We start from the raw sequence: 13,927 nt of genomic DNA, 5'->3' as shown, positions 1-13,927 counted from the left end.
TTTAACGGTTCTGTCAAGGATTTTAATTATTGAACTAAACTTTTTTTTACAAAGTTTCATATGATAATTGTGACTGCTCTACAATTAATTTATTGACCGGGCTATCCTGAAATTGTGAACAATAGAAAACATCACATTTACTCTTTATAAAAAGATGATGATTATTTTTAACCGTTTATTATCTTTGGTTCTCAAATATGGTTCATGCCATTCATTTATCATCATACTATCCCATTTTGAAAAGTTAGCTATGTTTTGTCTCCCTTATAATATTTAGTCACCATCTGAATATTTTGCATCCAATATATTTTATGACAATCTTTCGCAAAATGTGTCAACAAAAAATGTTTTCAAATACTTAACAGATCAGACAGTATTTGGAGTGTGAAAAGCAGAATTTCATCAAAACGATCATGTTGGAAAACACGCCTGTTTTAAGTAGCAATGAAGGTGGGAGGCTTCGCAGAACAAAGAATGTCTGCGAAAGAGATCACGAGAGATTGAATGACAAACATATTGGTACCAATTTAGACAGGGTGGTGAAGTGTTTTTCCTTGCAGGTAATCTGGCTGGAGTAGGTATAATGAGGGGAAGAGATAAAGGAAACAACGTGAACTTTAAGATACAGAATACACCAGTTGCTAGTAATCTAAAATAAAAGGCATTACTGAAAATACCCAGCAATTAGGCAGCATCCATGGAGGGAGAATTAATGCATCAGAACTGACCAAATACCTGAAATTGTTGAATTCTAAATTGGGTCCTGCGGGTAAGTCAGATGCTGTTCCTTGATTATACTTTCCACTTTGTTGGAGATGTGCAAAGGCAGAGAGATCAGAGTAAGAGTGGGATAGTAGTAGTGCATAAAGCTCTGGCTTACCCATGACAGAATTGTTCTGCAGAGCAATTAACCTATCTGTATTAAGTTTATTTATAACAAAGTGTTCACGATGCAAGCACTGAAAGGAAAAAGTAAATCACAGCTCCACCTGAAAAGAGTTTACGGATGCAGGATAGCGGTAAAAGGAGCAGGTGTTGCTTCTCCAGGGGTTGCATGGGAAGGTGCTGTGAGAAATGGGGTAGTTGTTGGTGAAGATGAAAAAATGACCCAGAGTCCCAGTGGGAACAACCTCAAATGGATGTTGTGGAGAGAGGAAAAGATATGTCAGGTAGTGTTGACTTCGTGGTGTAAATTATAGAATACAATCCATAGAATAGGGACATTGGTGGAAGGGACGATAGGGCAATAGGAAGCTTATCCACTCTTGCTCTGGATACAAGAACGAGTGGAAGCAGAAAAGTAGACGATGGAACAGTTCCACTTTAAGCACTGATTTGTTGGCTGAATGAATGTTATCGTTCCAGACACATCTTTCTTAATGCATTTTGAAGTGTAAATTTATCCAAGGCACTGCGTGTTTATACAAAGTCCATGTGAAAATACATAAAATGACAATTTATTAAGTCTGGGAAAAAAAGCTTCTGGCATTGACATTTTGTTTTTTTTTCATTTATCTAAAAGGTTTTCTCATTAAGTTGATGTTATCTTGTTTGATGGTAAATTGCTTTTTATCCCATTTATTTTCTGATCCTAAAGATGTCCTGTTGTACCTGATCTCGATTTGATTGGTATTGCAAAGCAATACGTCCAGCTGAAGTTGTCAGCGTTTGCTCTAGGTTGTTTGCTGCTTATCCCTTCAGCTGAAAAAAAGAAACAACAAATACAGGTATGACGTTTTTGAAGCAATAAACATCAGCTATTTGCATGAGTATTTGTTTACTGGCAGAAATACTGGAAGTCTGAGGCTGAATGCAACTTAATATGATTGTGTTGTGTAACTTAATTTAGACTGGAGATGATGACTTTAGTTATTTATAATCAATTAAGGTAATAGAAATGAATGGGATGTCATGTTACTCCCGCCAAGCAGATAACTAAAACAAGATAAACCAGTGTATGAACATAACACAAAGTGCTGGAGCAACTCAGCAAGTCAAGCATCTTCTGAGGAGGACATGGTATAGATGATGTTTCGGATCAGGACCCCAAACAAGCTAACAATGATCTATTCTACATTTTCCTTGAACTTCATCTCTTTTGATGTCTCGTTTTCACAGCTTACACTTCCTTATCTCTGTGTCTCCCTCTCCCATGACTCTCAGTCTGAAGAAGGGTCTCGACACGAAACGTCACCCATTCCTATCCAGAGATGCTGCTTGTCCCACTGAGTTACTCCAGCATTTTGTGTCTATCTTCGGTGTACTATCTGCAGTTCCTTCCTACACATTTGGCCTATTCATGCCCTCCACAGATGCTGCCTGACATGCTGAGTTCCTCCAGCACTTTTTGTTTCAACTCAAGATTCCAGCACCTGCTGTTCCTTGCATCTCCAGTGCATGAACATATCTCCTTTGGAAATATTAATTAATATACACATTTTAAATATTTGTCTATGACATACAGAACATATGTTTAAATAATGTTGTATAATATTTCTCTCTTTTTGGTTAAAGGGATTTCTCTTGTCTGTTGATTCTGTGACCCTTTTGCAGCAAGTTGTTGATCACATGACAACGGGAGAGGTTGCAGGATATGCATCCAAGGTACAAAAAATAGGCATGCCGATACTGAAAGTGTTGCCTCTAAAGGTTTATAAAATGTTATTGTTTTGGACATTATCCCAAGGATCTGAATAATTAAATGAGCAAACGTTAAAATTATGAGAGGGGTAGACAGTCAAAACCTTTTTCCCAGGATGGAAAAATTAAATACTAGAGGGCATTGCTTTAAGGTGAAAGGAGCGAATTTTAAAGGAGATGTGCGGGGGCATTTTTTTAGCAGAGGGTGGAGAGTGCCTGGGACGCGCTGCAGGGGATGGTGGTTGAGGCATACGATAGTGGCATTTAAGATACTTTTAAATAGGCACATGGATATGCAGGGAATGGAGGGATGGGAATTATGTGCAGGCAGATAAAAGATGGTCTTGGGCATCATGTTTGGCACAGATATTGTGCACCGAAGGGCCTGTTCTTCTGCTGTACTGTTTTATGCATTACAGTCAATATTCATTTTTTGTGAGAAGCATGTTGTCAGATTAATGTTAAACTAGTTGACTAGTTAAACTAGTTAAACTCACGTCGCAGCGGCCTCTGCAATCCGTCTGTCTTTTTGTTATTTTTTGTCCCGTTTTAATGTAGTTTTTATTATTTTTTGATGGGGTATGTGTGTGTGTGTGTGTGGGGGCGGGGGGTGGGGGGGAAACTTTTAAAATCTTTCCCCTGCACGGAGAACCCGACCGTTTCCCTGTCGGGTCTCCGTTGTCATTGGGGCTGCAACGTGGAGCGGCCTCCAGCAGGAATGACCTGGGGCTCCAGTCCCGGAGCTGCGGACCTACTCACCATCGCGGAGCTGGCCGAGTTCGGAACGGGTGGAGCGGTGGTGGCGCGCTGCTGCGACCCGACCCTCGGAGATTCGGAGGCTCCAACCGTAGGTCCGGTGGACAGTAATACCGGGAGCCCGCGGGTCCCTGCTGGGAGACCGCTTTTCGGGGCTTCCACAACGGCGACTTCTCCCGCCCGAGTCGCGGGGTCGAGGAGTACCTGGAGCGGGGCCTGACATTGCCCAGCGCGGCTTCAACGGCTGCGGGACTTTGCTAGCGCCCGCCGGGGGCTCCAACAACAAGACCTGGGGCGCGGCCTTGCATCGCCCGGCGCGGCGTTAATGGCCGCGGGACAATTACCATCGCCCGCCGGGGGCTTTGACTCTGACATCGGGAGGGGAATGGGGAGTGCAGGGGAGAGATACTTTTTTTTGCCTTCCATCACAGCGAGGAGGAGATGCGCTGTGATGGATGTCTGTAAATTGTGTTGTGTCTTGGGTCTTTTTTTCTTGTGTGTATGACTGCAGAAACAACATTTCATTTGAGCCTCTATGAGGTTCAAGTGACAAATAAATTGTATTGTATTGTATATTTAAAACCTTATTAAATTGTTTAGGATTCGTGATGAAGACATAACTCTAATGATTGTTTGAGCTGTTTCAACCAACATTAATGGGAAAAAGTTGAAGGGAAAGATTTTGGTAAACGTTGAATTTTGGACCAAGTTAGTGGTTGTAAATAGCAAGGTGGGCTTTGATGTTGCTGGCAGGTGAAAAATATGCCATGGGTCAGGAGCAGGCAGGTTTGGGTCAGGAACCAGAAACCAAGACTAAAAATGAATAATTGCATATGTGGAGCACGGGAAGAATTTTGGTTTTAAAGTTTGCAAGAACTCAAAAGACATGAATAAATGATCCACTGGTAAAAAAGAAACGTTAAAGACCCTTGCAATAAATCATTGTTGCGTGAAAAATTTATTAGCGATATGGTTTGTATCTGTCCAATGCAGAATTCCAACATTGAAAATGTGCCATATGCATTGGTGGCTTTGGTCCAGAGTTCTGTCTTTTCTTGCCTCCATCATCCCTTCCCATTTGTGATACTTGAAACTCAAAAATTGCAGTGGATTCATGTTCTCACTATGACCTTATCCCTCATCAACAATTGCCTTCCATCTTTTATTCCTCCCTTGTCTTGGTTCAATTATCCAGCCAGCCTCCTGAGTGGAACTCTGCACTTGGTCTTCCCTTCTAATGTCAGTGATACAGGGAATCGACTATTTTACTTTTTGGTTGTTCATTTGATGCTGCTTGTTTAACCACTAAATTTAACACTGATTCTGTTTGAAAGATGGTACATCAGAGGTTCTATTACCAAACTAATCTGCTGGATGTTAATTTGTGTTTATTGTTGTTTTTTATTGTATGATTGTATGTATGACTGCAGGCACGAAATTTCGTTCAGACCGTAAGGTCTGAATGACAATAAAGGTATTCAATTCAATTCAATTCAATACTTTGGTTAAAGCTTGTTATCTGTGGCAGCTGGAAATCTAAAATAAAAACAAATATTACTGACAATGTTTAAAGAGATAGAAACAATTTTGTGGTTCTCAGTTGATCTTTCATCAGAATTGCTATATTAATTGACTCTTAATGTATTGGGTTATATGCAGGCTATAAGTTGCGAGCTTGAGTTACTTTAGCAAACCACCAATTTAAACAGGTGTCACTTCTCGTTTTAAAAGCTCTAAAATGTCCTCTACTTTGTTTTAATCTTCAAAGATTAAGGAGTTGGCGTTGGGTAGCATTGCAGACAAGAAAAACTACGAGATGCTTATTGGATCAAAATATTTTCCTTTTCTAAAGCAATACATGATTGATAACAATCGTGTGAAAGAACTGGTGAATTACCTTGTAAATAGGAGCTGGTAAGTATAAAATGTGGGAGTATATGAATAAATGGAAATTATTTGACAAATAATGATCCAGATTCTTTACTGACATTTAGTTTTGCTTGTCTTTATGATTCTTAACAAAAAAACAACCTGCTGGAGGAACTCAGCACATGAGGCAGCATCTGTGGAGGAAATTGAACAGACATTGTTTCGGGTCAAGATCCTTCTTCAGACGAAAAGCCCCAATCCGAAATGTCCGTCCATTTTCATCTACAGATGCTGCCTGGCCTGCTGAGTTCCTCCAACAGCATATATTTTGCTCAAGATTCCAGCATCTACAGTCTCTTGTGTCTCTCTGTTACATTCTGAGTTCAGGGAGATTAATGTGACTTCTGTTCTGGATATGCCCTTGCCATTTAATAAAAACATGGAAAATCTGTTAGTACCTTCCTTCAACTCCAGTATTTTCTTCCCATGGAATAATTTCACCCGTTCCATACCAAGTATCTTTCTACTTCTATCTATCAATAAAACTCTTTTATGGCAGAGGTAGATTGATAAGGAAGAATTCTAAAATCTTGCAGCCCAATGAGATTCTTTGGTAGGCAATCACTTATTTTTAAACTGTGTCACTGTGTGTAGATTCTCCCACAAGAGGGAACAACCTCGCCACTTCCACCATGACCAGATCCATCATGTTCTTGTACGTTTTAACAAAATCCACTTTCACACTTCTAAATTTAAGTAATAATGTTGATAGGACATGGATAATATCTTCACAAGAAACTGCAGGTGCTAGAATCCTCAGCAAAGGACAAAGTGATGCAGAAACGCAGTGGGTGAGGCAGCATTTGTGGAGGGAATGGTCAGGTGACATTTCAGATTGGGACCCTTCAGACAGAGCGAAATATGGGGGGAAAGCTTGAAAAGTTGGATGGGGAAAAGCCTGTCAAGAGATAGGTGGATACAGGTGAGAGGAGGGTGGTTAACAGATGGGTGGAATAAGTAACAAAGACTGGAAGTGAAAAGGAGACGAAGATGTCAGATAAGAAAATAAAAAGGAAATGTAAAGCCAGAGGGAGTGATAAGAGGTGGGGGGGGGGGGGGGGATAAAGGGGAAATATTGGACTTGGGGATTGGGAGATGAGCATACAGGGAAGGGGAAAGGAGCAAGTGGGAGAAATGTGTGCGCGCTGCGGTGGGAAGGGGTCAGGAACGAGGCAAGTGGTTTGGGTATTACGTGAAATTGAAGAATTCAAAGTTCATGTGGTTGGATTTAAACTACATAGATTATTCATATAGGTTAGATCCTGTTGCAATCAAGATATATGTTTTGAATATTGTATAACATGTACATATACTCCAAAAGATGTCCTTTTTTCATTTCTCCTTGATTTTAATTAATTTACCTTTACTCCTACAGCCTCAATGAAGCTATCTCTGTGGTAACTGACTACTTAAAGCATGAAGGAAGACCCATCAAATCAAATATTTCTCTTGATTATTTAAAGGTACAATATATTTTTTAATGTCTATTTCATGAATTTTCTTTCAATAAGGCCATTCTCATGTTTGGCAAAAAGTCCTATTATAACAAGTTATAAAATAGTTTCTCACAAAATAACTTGTAATGTATTACTCAGATTAACAACATTTGTATTGTTTATTAATGAAATCATAAATTTAGATGACTCGGGTTAGAGTAACCCAGCGGGAGGGAGCTAACTTAATGCAAAAAACAGGATGGCGGCAAATAACTTTGTGCCTTTAAGTCTGTGATGCCTCTAGCCCAATTCGCACTAATAAAGGGATGCACAAGTTAAGGCAAGATAAGGCCACTGGCTATCAGCCTCAGTATATCAGCAATTCTCTTCAAAACAGATTTTTTCCTTTTAAGAAAATGAATATAGAAACATAGAAAATAGGTGCAGGAGTAAGCCATTCGACCCTTGGAGCCAGCACCGCCATTCAATATGATCATGGCTGATCATCCAAAATCAGCGCCCCGTTCTGGCTTTTTCCCCCATATCCCTTGATTCCCTTAGACCTAAGAGCTAAATCTCTCTTGGAAAGATCCAATGAATTGACCTCCACTGCCTTCTGTGGCAGAGAATTCCACAGATTCACAACACTGGATGAAAAAGTTGTTCCTCATCTCAGTCTACCCCTTATTCTTAAACTGACTGCTGGTTCTGGACTTCCCCAACATCGGGAACATTTTTCCTGCATCTACCCTGTCCAATCCAAATGTTATATGTTTCTAGAAGATCTCCTCTCATCCTTCTAAATTCAAATGAATACAAGCCCAGTCGACCCATTCTTTCATCATATGTCAGTCCCGCCATCCCGGGAATTAACCTGGTGAAATTACGCTGCACTCCCTCAATAGCAATAATGTCCTTCCTCAAATTCGGAGACCAAAATTGCCCACAATACTCCAGGTGTGGTCTCACAAGGGCCAACTGCAGTAGGACCTCCTTGCTCAAATCCTCTCGCAATGAAGGCCAACATGCCATTAGCTTTCTTCACTGCCTGCTGTACCTGCATGCTTCTCCTAATCTGACACCGTCCAGATAATAATCTGCCTTCCTGTTCATGGCACCAAAGTGGATAACCTCACATTTATCCACATTATGCTGCATCTGCCATGCTTCTGCCCACTCGCCAAACCTATTCAAGTCACCCTGCAGCTTCATAGCATCCTCCTTGCAGCTCACACTGCCACCCAGCTTTGTGTCATTCGCAGACTTAGAGATGTTACATTTAATTCCCTCGTCTAAAACATTAATATATATTGTAAACAAAGGGTCCCAGCACCGAGCCTTGTGACACCCCACTAGTCACTGCCAGCCAGTCTGAAAAAGACCCGTTAATTCCTACTCTTTGCTTCCTGTCTGCCAAACAGTTCTCAATCCATGTCAATGCCCTACCCCCTATACCATGTGCTCTAATTTTGGACACTAATCTCTTGTGTGGGACCTTGTCAAAAACTTTTTGAAAGTCCAGATACACCACATCCACTGACACTCCCTTATCCATTCTACTTGTTACATCCTCCAAAAGACTAGTCAAACACGATTTCCCCTCCATAAATCCATGCTGACTTTGACTGACCCCGTCACTGCTTTCCAAATGCGCTGCTATAATATCTTTCATAATCGACTCCAGCATCTTCCCCACAACCGATGCAAGGCTAACTGGTCTATAATTCCCCGTTTTCACTCTCCCTCCTTTCTTAAAAAGTGGAGTTACATTGGCTACCCTCCAGTCCACAGGAACTGATCTAGAGTTGAGAGAACATTGAAAAATGATCACCAATGCATCCATGATTTCTCGGGCCACCTCCTTGAGATCTATGGGACGCAGACCATCAGGCCCTGGGAATTTATCTGCCTTCAGTCCCAACAGTTTACCTAACACAATTTTCTGACTAATGTGGATTCCCTTCAGTTCCTCCCTCCCACAAGATCCTCGGTCCCCTAGTATCTCCGGGAGATTGTTTAAGTCTTCCTTAGGGAAGACAGAACCAAACTACTAATTTAACTGTTCTGTCATTTCCTTGTTTTTCATGATAAATTCAATATATTTTTAAAGAATGAATAACTTTTTTAAAATGAATTTTTAATGATTTTTATGAACATTTTATTCCACAGGAGTTTCTGGATGATCAGACGGAATAGCTTCCTTGACCTTCCTGTGGAAAAATACGTTGCTCGAAATTTTTATTTATCATTTTGTCACGTTCTTGTACATGTTATACTTAGCATTAGAATATTTGCTCAGTAGTCACGATAGAATATATTGAAATCTATATGAATGGGGCAACTAACAAATGATATCCAAGGAGGTTTCCGATAGCAGGTGGGTAAATGCACTGACTAGCATTCGGTGGGCTATTCAGAACACGAGTCAGATTTGCACCTATTCTACGGTGTTTAACATTCTTAGATGCGTGTTTGTGTCAGGAATGTATAACCTTATTGTTATCTTGTGATCTTCAATTTGTCCCATTAGATTTTGGATTTTTTCCTTTGTTTCTTAGCAACCTCATTCCCAGAATAAGGAAGGGATAATCATCATTCTTGTTTCTGACTAAAATCAAGAGACCTTTGGAAAAATGTGCAATGTTTGCCAACTCTATGTTACAAAGTCTGGATTCGTTTACTGAATTTGGATTTCCAGCATCTGCAGTATTTTGCTTTGGGATTACTGGTAGTCGTCAACTGGCATCTTGAAGTGAGATGAGAAAGTGGATTAATGTGCTTGTATTCCATTAACGCAGATGTTGTTTATATAAACTTTATTTATAGAGCGACTTTTCACATCCACCAGTATACACGTTTTCAGTAAGCAGTATGTAATGTCAACTTCTGCGACTTCCAGAGATTGTTGGAACTGCTGTTAATTGGAAGAAATTATATTTGGCTACCCATGTGCTATATTTGCCAAATACATTACAGTATATGGAAACAACAGGATTATTTTAAAGTCTCCACACAATATTTAAAAGTCTTGGTATATCATTTTTAGCAGCCTCCTCGTGTATTAATGACATAAAATAGAAGTAACATGAGACCTTTATTCATCCAAACTATTTATTGCTCAAATGCCATCAAACTACATTCATTGTTAAAACTGATTAACACAAGTAATCGAGAAAAAATAGATTGTTTTTGGTAAACAAAGTTTTTGTAAATCTCTGTGATTGTAAGATTCACAAAATCTTTAATATGCTTGAATTAAAATCCACATTTACTGCTTGCACTGTTTAAAATTTACAGTGACAATAAGGAAACATTTATTTATTGATATTGACTGCAGTAGGATTGTGAAAAATTAAGCTCGGTTATGAAACATTTAAGATTGTTACTTTCACTGACATTTATTTTGTTCAGATATTGGTTAATGGGATGTTCGTTTTATTTCTATTTTGAAAACCAAATGAGCACATTTCTTTTTCAAATCGAAGCATATTACAATGAACAATTAATATTGCAAATACTACTTATTTGTAAATGCAAGCACTTGAGGATCTTGTATGATCCAGAGAAGGCAAGGAAAGATATATCACCATGAACAGTAGCTTAAGATACTGCGACTTCTCTGACCACTTGTTGGTTATGAGACGGGTGGAAATTGACAATGGTACAGCATAGTAAGGCAACTCCCAAGTTCAGTTACATTCGATTCACTCCCATTGTCCAATGTTCAGCAGATCTTCTTGCATTTTCAGTGGGTGTATGCACTCTGTTGCCTTCCTGCTACCAGCCTCCCACATGTTTGCATAAAGTTTTCTTTTAAACCGGTTTAAATGCCAGTTATGATAATATGACGTAAGTCTGATCTTTTCTCCTTGTCTGAACTGGTTGCTGTTAGTGGTAGAAATGCCAGGTGCGTTTTGAGAATTTATCATTTCCAGCTTATTTTGAATGCTTTAGGTGTAAAATGTTTTTAAATTTTGAACTTGAGAAATAATAGACAATTGGATCAAGCATGCTATTGATGTAGGTTAGGCAGAGTGTTACGTAGAAGCCCTCAACTGCTGCCCAGTATTCCTTGCTAGCTTTAGTCTTGTTTGGTTGCATCAACAGTACAACAATTCTTCCAACGTTGCTGGGCAGGAAACTCAGTACGAACACCACAGCCACAGCCATCACGACACGTTTAGCCTTCATGAACTTTCTTCTGATTTCATTTTTTGTGGGCCGAAGTCTTGAAACGATTGAGTAAGTACAATAGAGGATAACAGCCAGTGGTGCAACAAACTCAACAACAAACAAAACATCATGCCATGTTGCACCAACATTTGAAGGATTGTACAAGTTGAAACTTTCACAGAATGTAAGGTTATTCTGCTTAAACACATGACTTTCAAAGAGAAGGTACGAGGTCATTGCTATCATCATAGCCCAGATAAGAGTCACTCCAATTATTGCATGTGCTTGAGATAGAGAGTTCAGTTTATGATGCGGATGAACTACTTTGAAATAGCGATCTAATGCGACAAGAGTGAGAAAAGCAATGCTTCCTGCTCGGTTCAAAGACACCATAAATAATAGCACACGGCAAGCACCGTCCCCAAAAATCCAGTTCTTTTCGTTCACATAGTAAGCCAGTCGAAATGGCAAGCAACACATCAAAAGAAAGTCAGCTAGAGTCAGATTAAACAAATAAATGATACTTGGCTTTGAAGGTTTCATCCGAAAGCAGAAGATCCACAAAGCAATGGCGTTCCCAATTGAGCCAAGAACAAATTCCACCAACAGCAATGGTACTACGATATTCAGTAGTTTGGTTTCATCTAATTCATTTGTGACATTCATTGTTGCACTCTGCTGCAAGCATCAGTCTCTTGTATTTTACGTGAGAGTGGCTTATATATGATCATGCAAATCAAACAGTTCCCATTTAACATGTTGGTTGGTGCAAGTAAATTGACTCGGTTCTAGTGCTGATGCAGTGGTTATTAGTTCACATTTATTATATTGGTGGAGAAATTTCTGTCGTTATTTATACATGTAATACTGGCATTAATTGTAGATTATCTTTTACATATTTAACCCATTTGCTGATGTGGAAACAATCATTTACTATTTGTCTTTTTCAAAGAGTTTCATAAATTTTAAACAGACACAGACTATTTCAGCAAATTTAACTGATATATTTGTTTAAGAAGGAACTGCAGATGCTGGAAAATCGAAGATAGACAAAAAATGGAGAAACTCAGCGGGTGAGGCAGCATCGATAGAGCGAAGGAAATAGGCAACTTTCGGGTCGAGACCCTTCTTCAGACTGAGGAAGGGTCTTGACTCGAAACGTTGCCTATTTCCTTCGCTCCATAGATGCTGCCTCACCCGCTGAGTTTCTCCAGCATTTTTGTCTAACCGATATATTTCTTGGTTTTTTTTAAAGTATTAATTTTTCATAGATCTAATTTGGAATCGTTCTCATGTTCTTCCTGTATCCCCTAAATTACACCTAGTACTCAAATCATGACATTGGTTGAGAAAATTATTTGGAAAGAAGAATTACATTTGGTACAGTAAACTAATTAATCAGTAAGAATAAAGCAAAAGAAACGGTGTGAGGGGCAAGATAACTGAGGATTGAAACCGCCGGATAAAGTAAATAGCTTTTTAGGATAGTTTAGATTATGCATTTGAATCCATAACTCGGTATGGCTGATTCCCATCTGAAATATTGGGTAAAGCTCTATTTACTGTTTTAGCAATACAAAATATGCAGCAATTGGATAGCCAGATCATTGCTCCGCAAGGCAAGGTAACCCATCCTGAAATTGTCAATGAGTTTATTGATGCATTAGAGATTCTCTGGGTAAAAAGTCAACAGTTAATCGACCATTCCTGAGCAGATTACAGATTTTGATGTCTCACGGTATCAGGTTTTACGAGAAAAGTGAATTAAAAAAAAAAAAGTTGACATTAATTAGAAGAAGGAAATATTTTTGGTATCAGAGGTCTAATGTAATTATATAATCTTAGCAATAAAGGAAATATGCAATAATCAGCTTGTGGGTGGCCAGGTCGGAGATGGATGCCACTATCCTCTTGAACAAATATGAAGATAAAATGCAGCAGAACCAACATTTTTTCAAGATGAGTTAAACATGGCATGGTGTTAAATAGCTGACAGCTAAAAATTGTGAATAATCTTATTCACATGGGTATTGAAAAGGGAATAAGGGTGAAGAGGGTGCAGCTGTGATGGGAAAAGGGAAGTCTGTGCCTGAGGGAGTGATGAGGTCATTAACTTTTATTTGTTTATGTTCATAGGAAGATTGCAAATATTTTTTAGTGTTAGATTCATGGTATCTTTATGTTGAATTAGGACGGGATAATGGCTGATTTTGCCATATAAAGATTTAGGTTGTGAAATTGGGAAACAACACCAAAAAATAGCAATAAAATGACTAAAAAATCCAACAGAAAAAGTAGTCCAGTTTGGCTGCCAAGAGATGTTAAAGATAATATTAGATCAAAGGGAAAGGCTTATAAAGGATTTATGGTAAAAAGAGCTAGAGGCTTAAAGATTATGAAAATTCTGGAATTCAGCAGACCAAAGCATCGATAAGAAAAAAGAAATGTGAATAAGAACAGGTTAAAAGATCTTCCGTGCACCTGTGAAAATGAAATTAGTTGAAACAAGATGAATTACTTTGAGGAAGTAACAAAATAAATATTTTGTGTCTGAATTATGGAAGAAGACACAGAAAACGGGGCAGCACAGAGGCGCAGCTGGTAGAGCTGCTGCCTGTCAGAGTCCTGGGTTTGATTCTGACTGCAAGTGCTGTCAGTGTGAAGTTCGCACATTTTCCCTGTGACCGTGTGATTTTGTTCTGGGTGCTCCAGTTTTCTCCCACAACCCAAACATGTGCAGGTTTGTAGGTTAATTAACCTCTGTAAATGTGCTTCTAATGTGTAGGGAGTGGGTGAGAAAGTGGGATAACTTAGAAAAAGTGTGAATGGGTGATCGATGGCAGCCTGAACATGGGCCAAAGGGTCTGTTTCCATGGTGTGCCTCTAAACTAAACTAAACTAAATTCTAGAAGTAGTGGAGGACTATGAGTCAAGTGTACGACTTTTAGAGGATAACATTAGTAAAAATCTAGATTTGGAAAATTAATGGTAGT

At 39.2% G+C, this 13,927-nt stretch overlaps 2 protein-coding genes across 2 annotated transcripts in view; one reads left to right on the top strand and one right to left on the bottom strand.

Annotated features, from left to right (window-relative positions):
• Nucleotides 1-10,135, top strand: part of kntc1 (kinetochore associated 1) — a 119,773-nt gene extending 109,638 nt beyond the window's left edge. Inside the window, exons 60-64 of the mRNA XM_033043204.1 lie at nucleotides 1,598-1,727; nucleotides 2,515-2,604; nucleotides 5,165-5,310; nucleotides 6,701-6,788; nucleotides 8,931-10,135. Of these exons, the coding sequence (XP_032899095.1) occupies nucleotides 1,598-1,727; nucleotides 2,515-2,604; nucleotides 5,165-5,310; nucleotides 6,701-6,788; nucleotides 8,931-8,957 (481 nt within the window). The 3' untranslated portion in view covers nucleotides 8,958-10,135. The remainder of the gene's footprint in view (nucleotides 1-1,597; nucleotides 1,728-2,514; nucleotides 2,605-5,164; nucleotides 5,311-6,700; nucleotides 6,789-8,930) is intronic.
• A 116-nt stretch (nucleotides 10,136-10,251) lies between these two features.
• Nucleotides 10,252-11,600, bottom strand: LOC116987143 (hydroxycarboxylic acid receptor 1-like). Its single transcript, XM_033043020.1, has one exon. The coding sequence runs from the start codon at nucleotides 11,598-11,600 to the stop codon at nucleotides 10,698-10,700; it is 903 nt and encodes a 300-aa protein (XP_032898911.1). The 3' UTR covers nucleotides 10,252-10,697.
• Nucleotides 11,601-13,927: the final 2,327 nt, after the last annotated feature.

Source organism: Amblyraja radiata, chromosome 25 (genome assembly GCF_010909765.2).
Source record: "Amblyraja radiata isolate CabotCenter1 chromosome 25, sAmbRad1.1.pri, whole genome shotgun sequence".
Classification (NCBI taxonomy): Eukaryota; Metazoa; Chordata; class Chondrichthyes; order Rajiformes; family Rajidae; genus Amblyraja; species Amblyraja radiata.
This window is presented reverse-complemented; position numbering and strand designations above follow the sequence as displayed.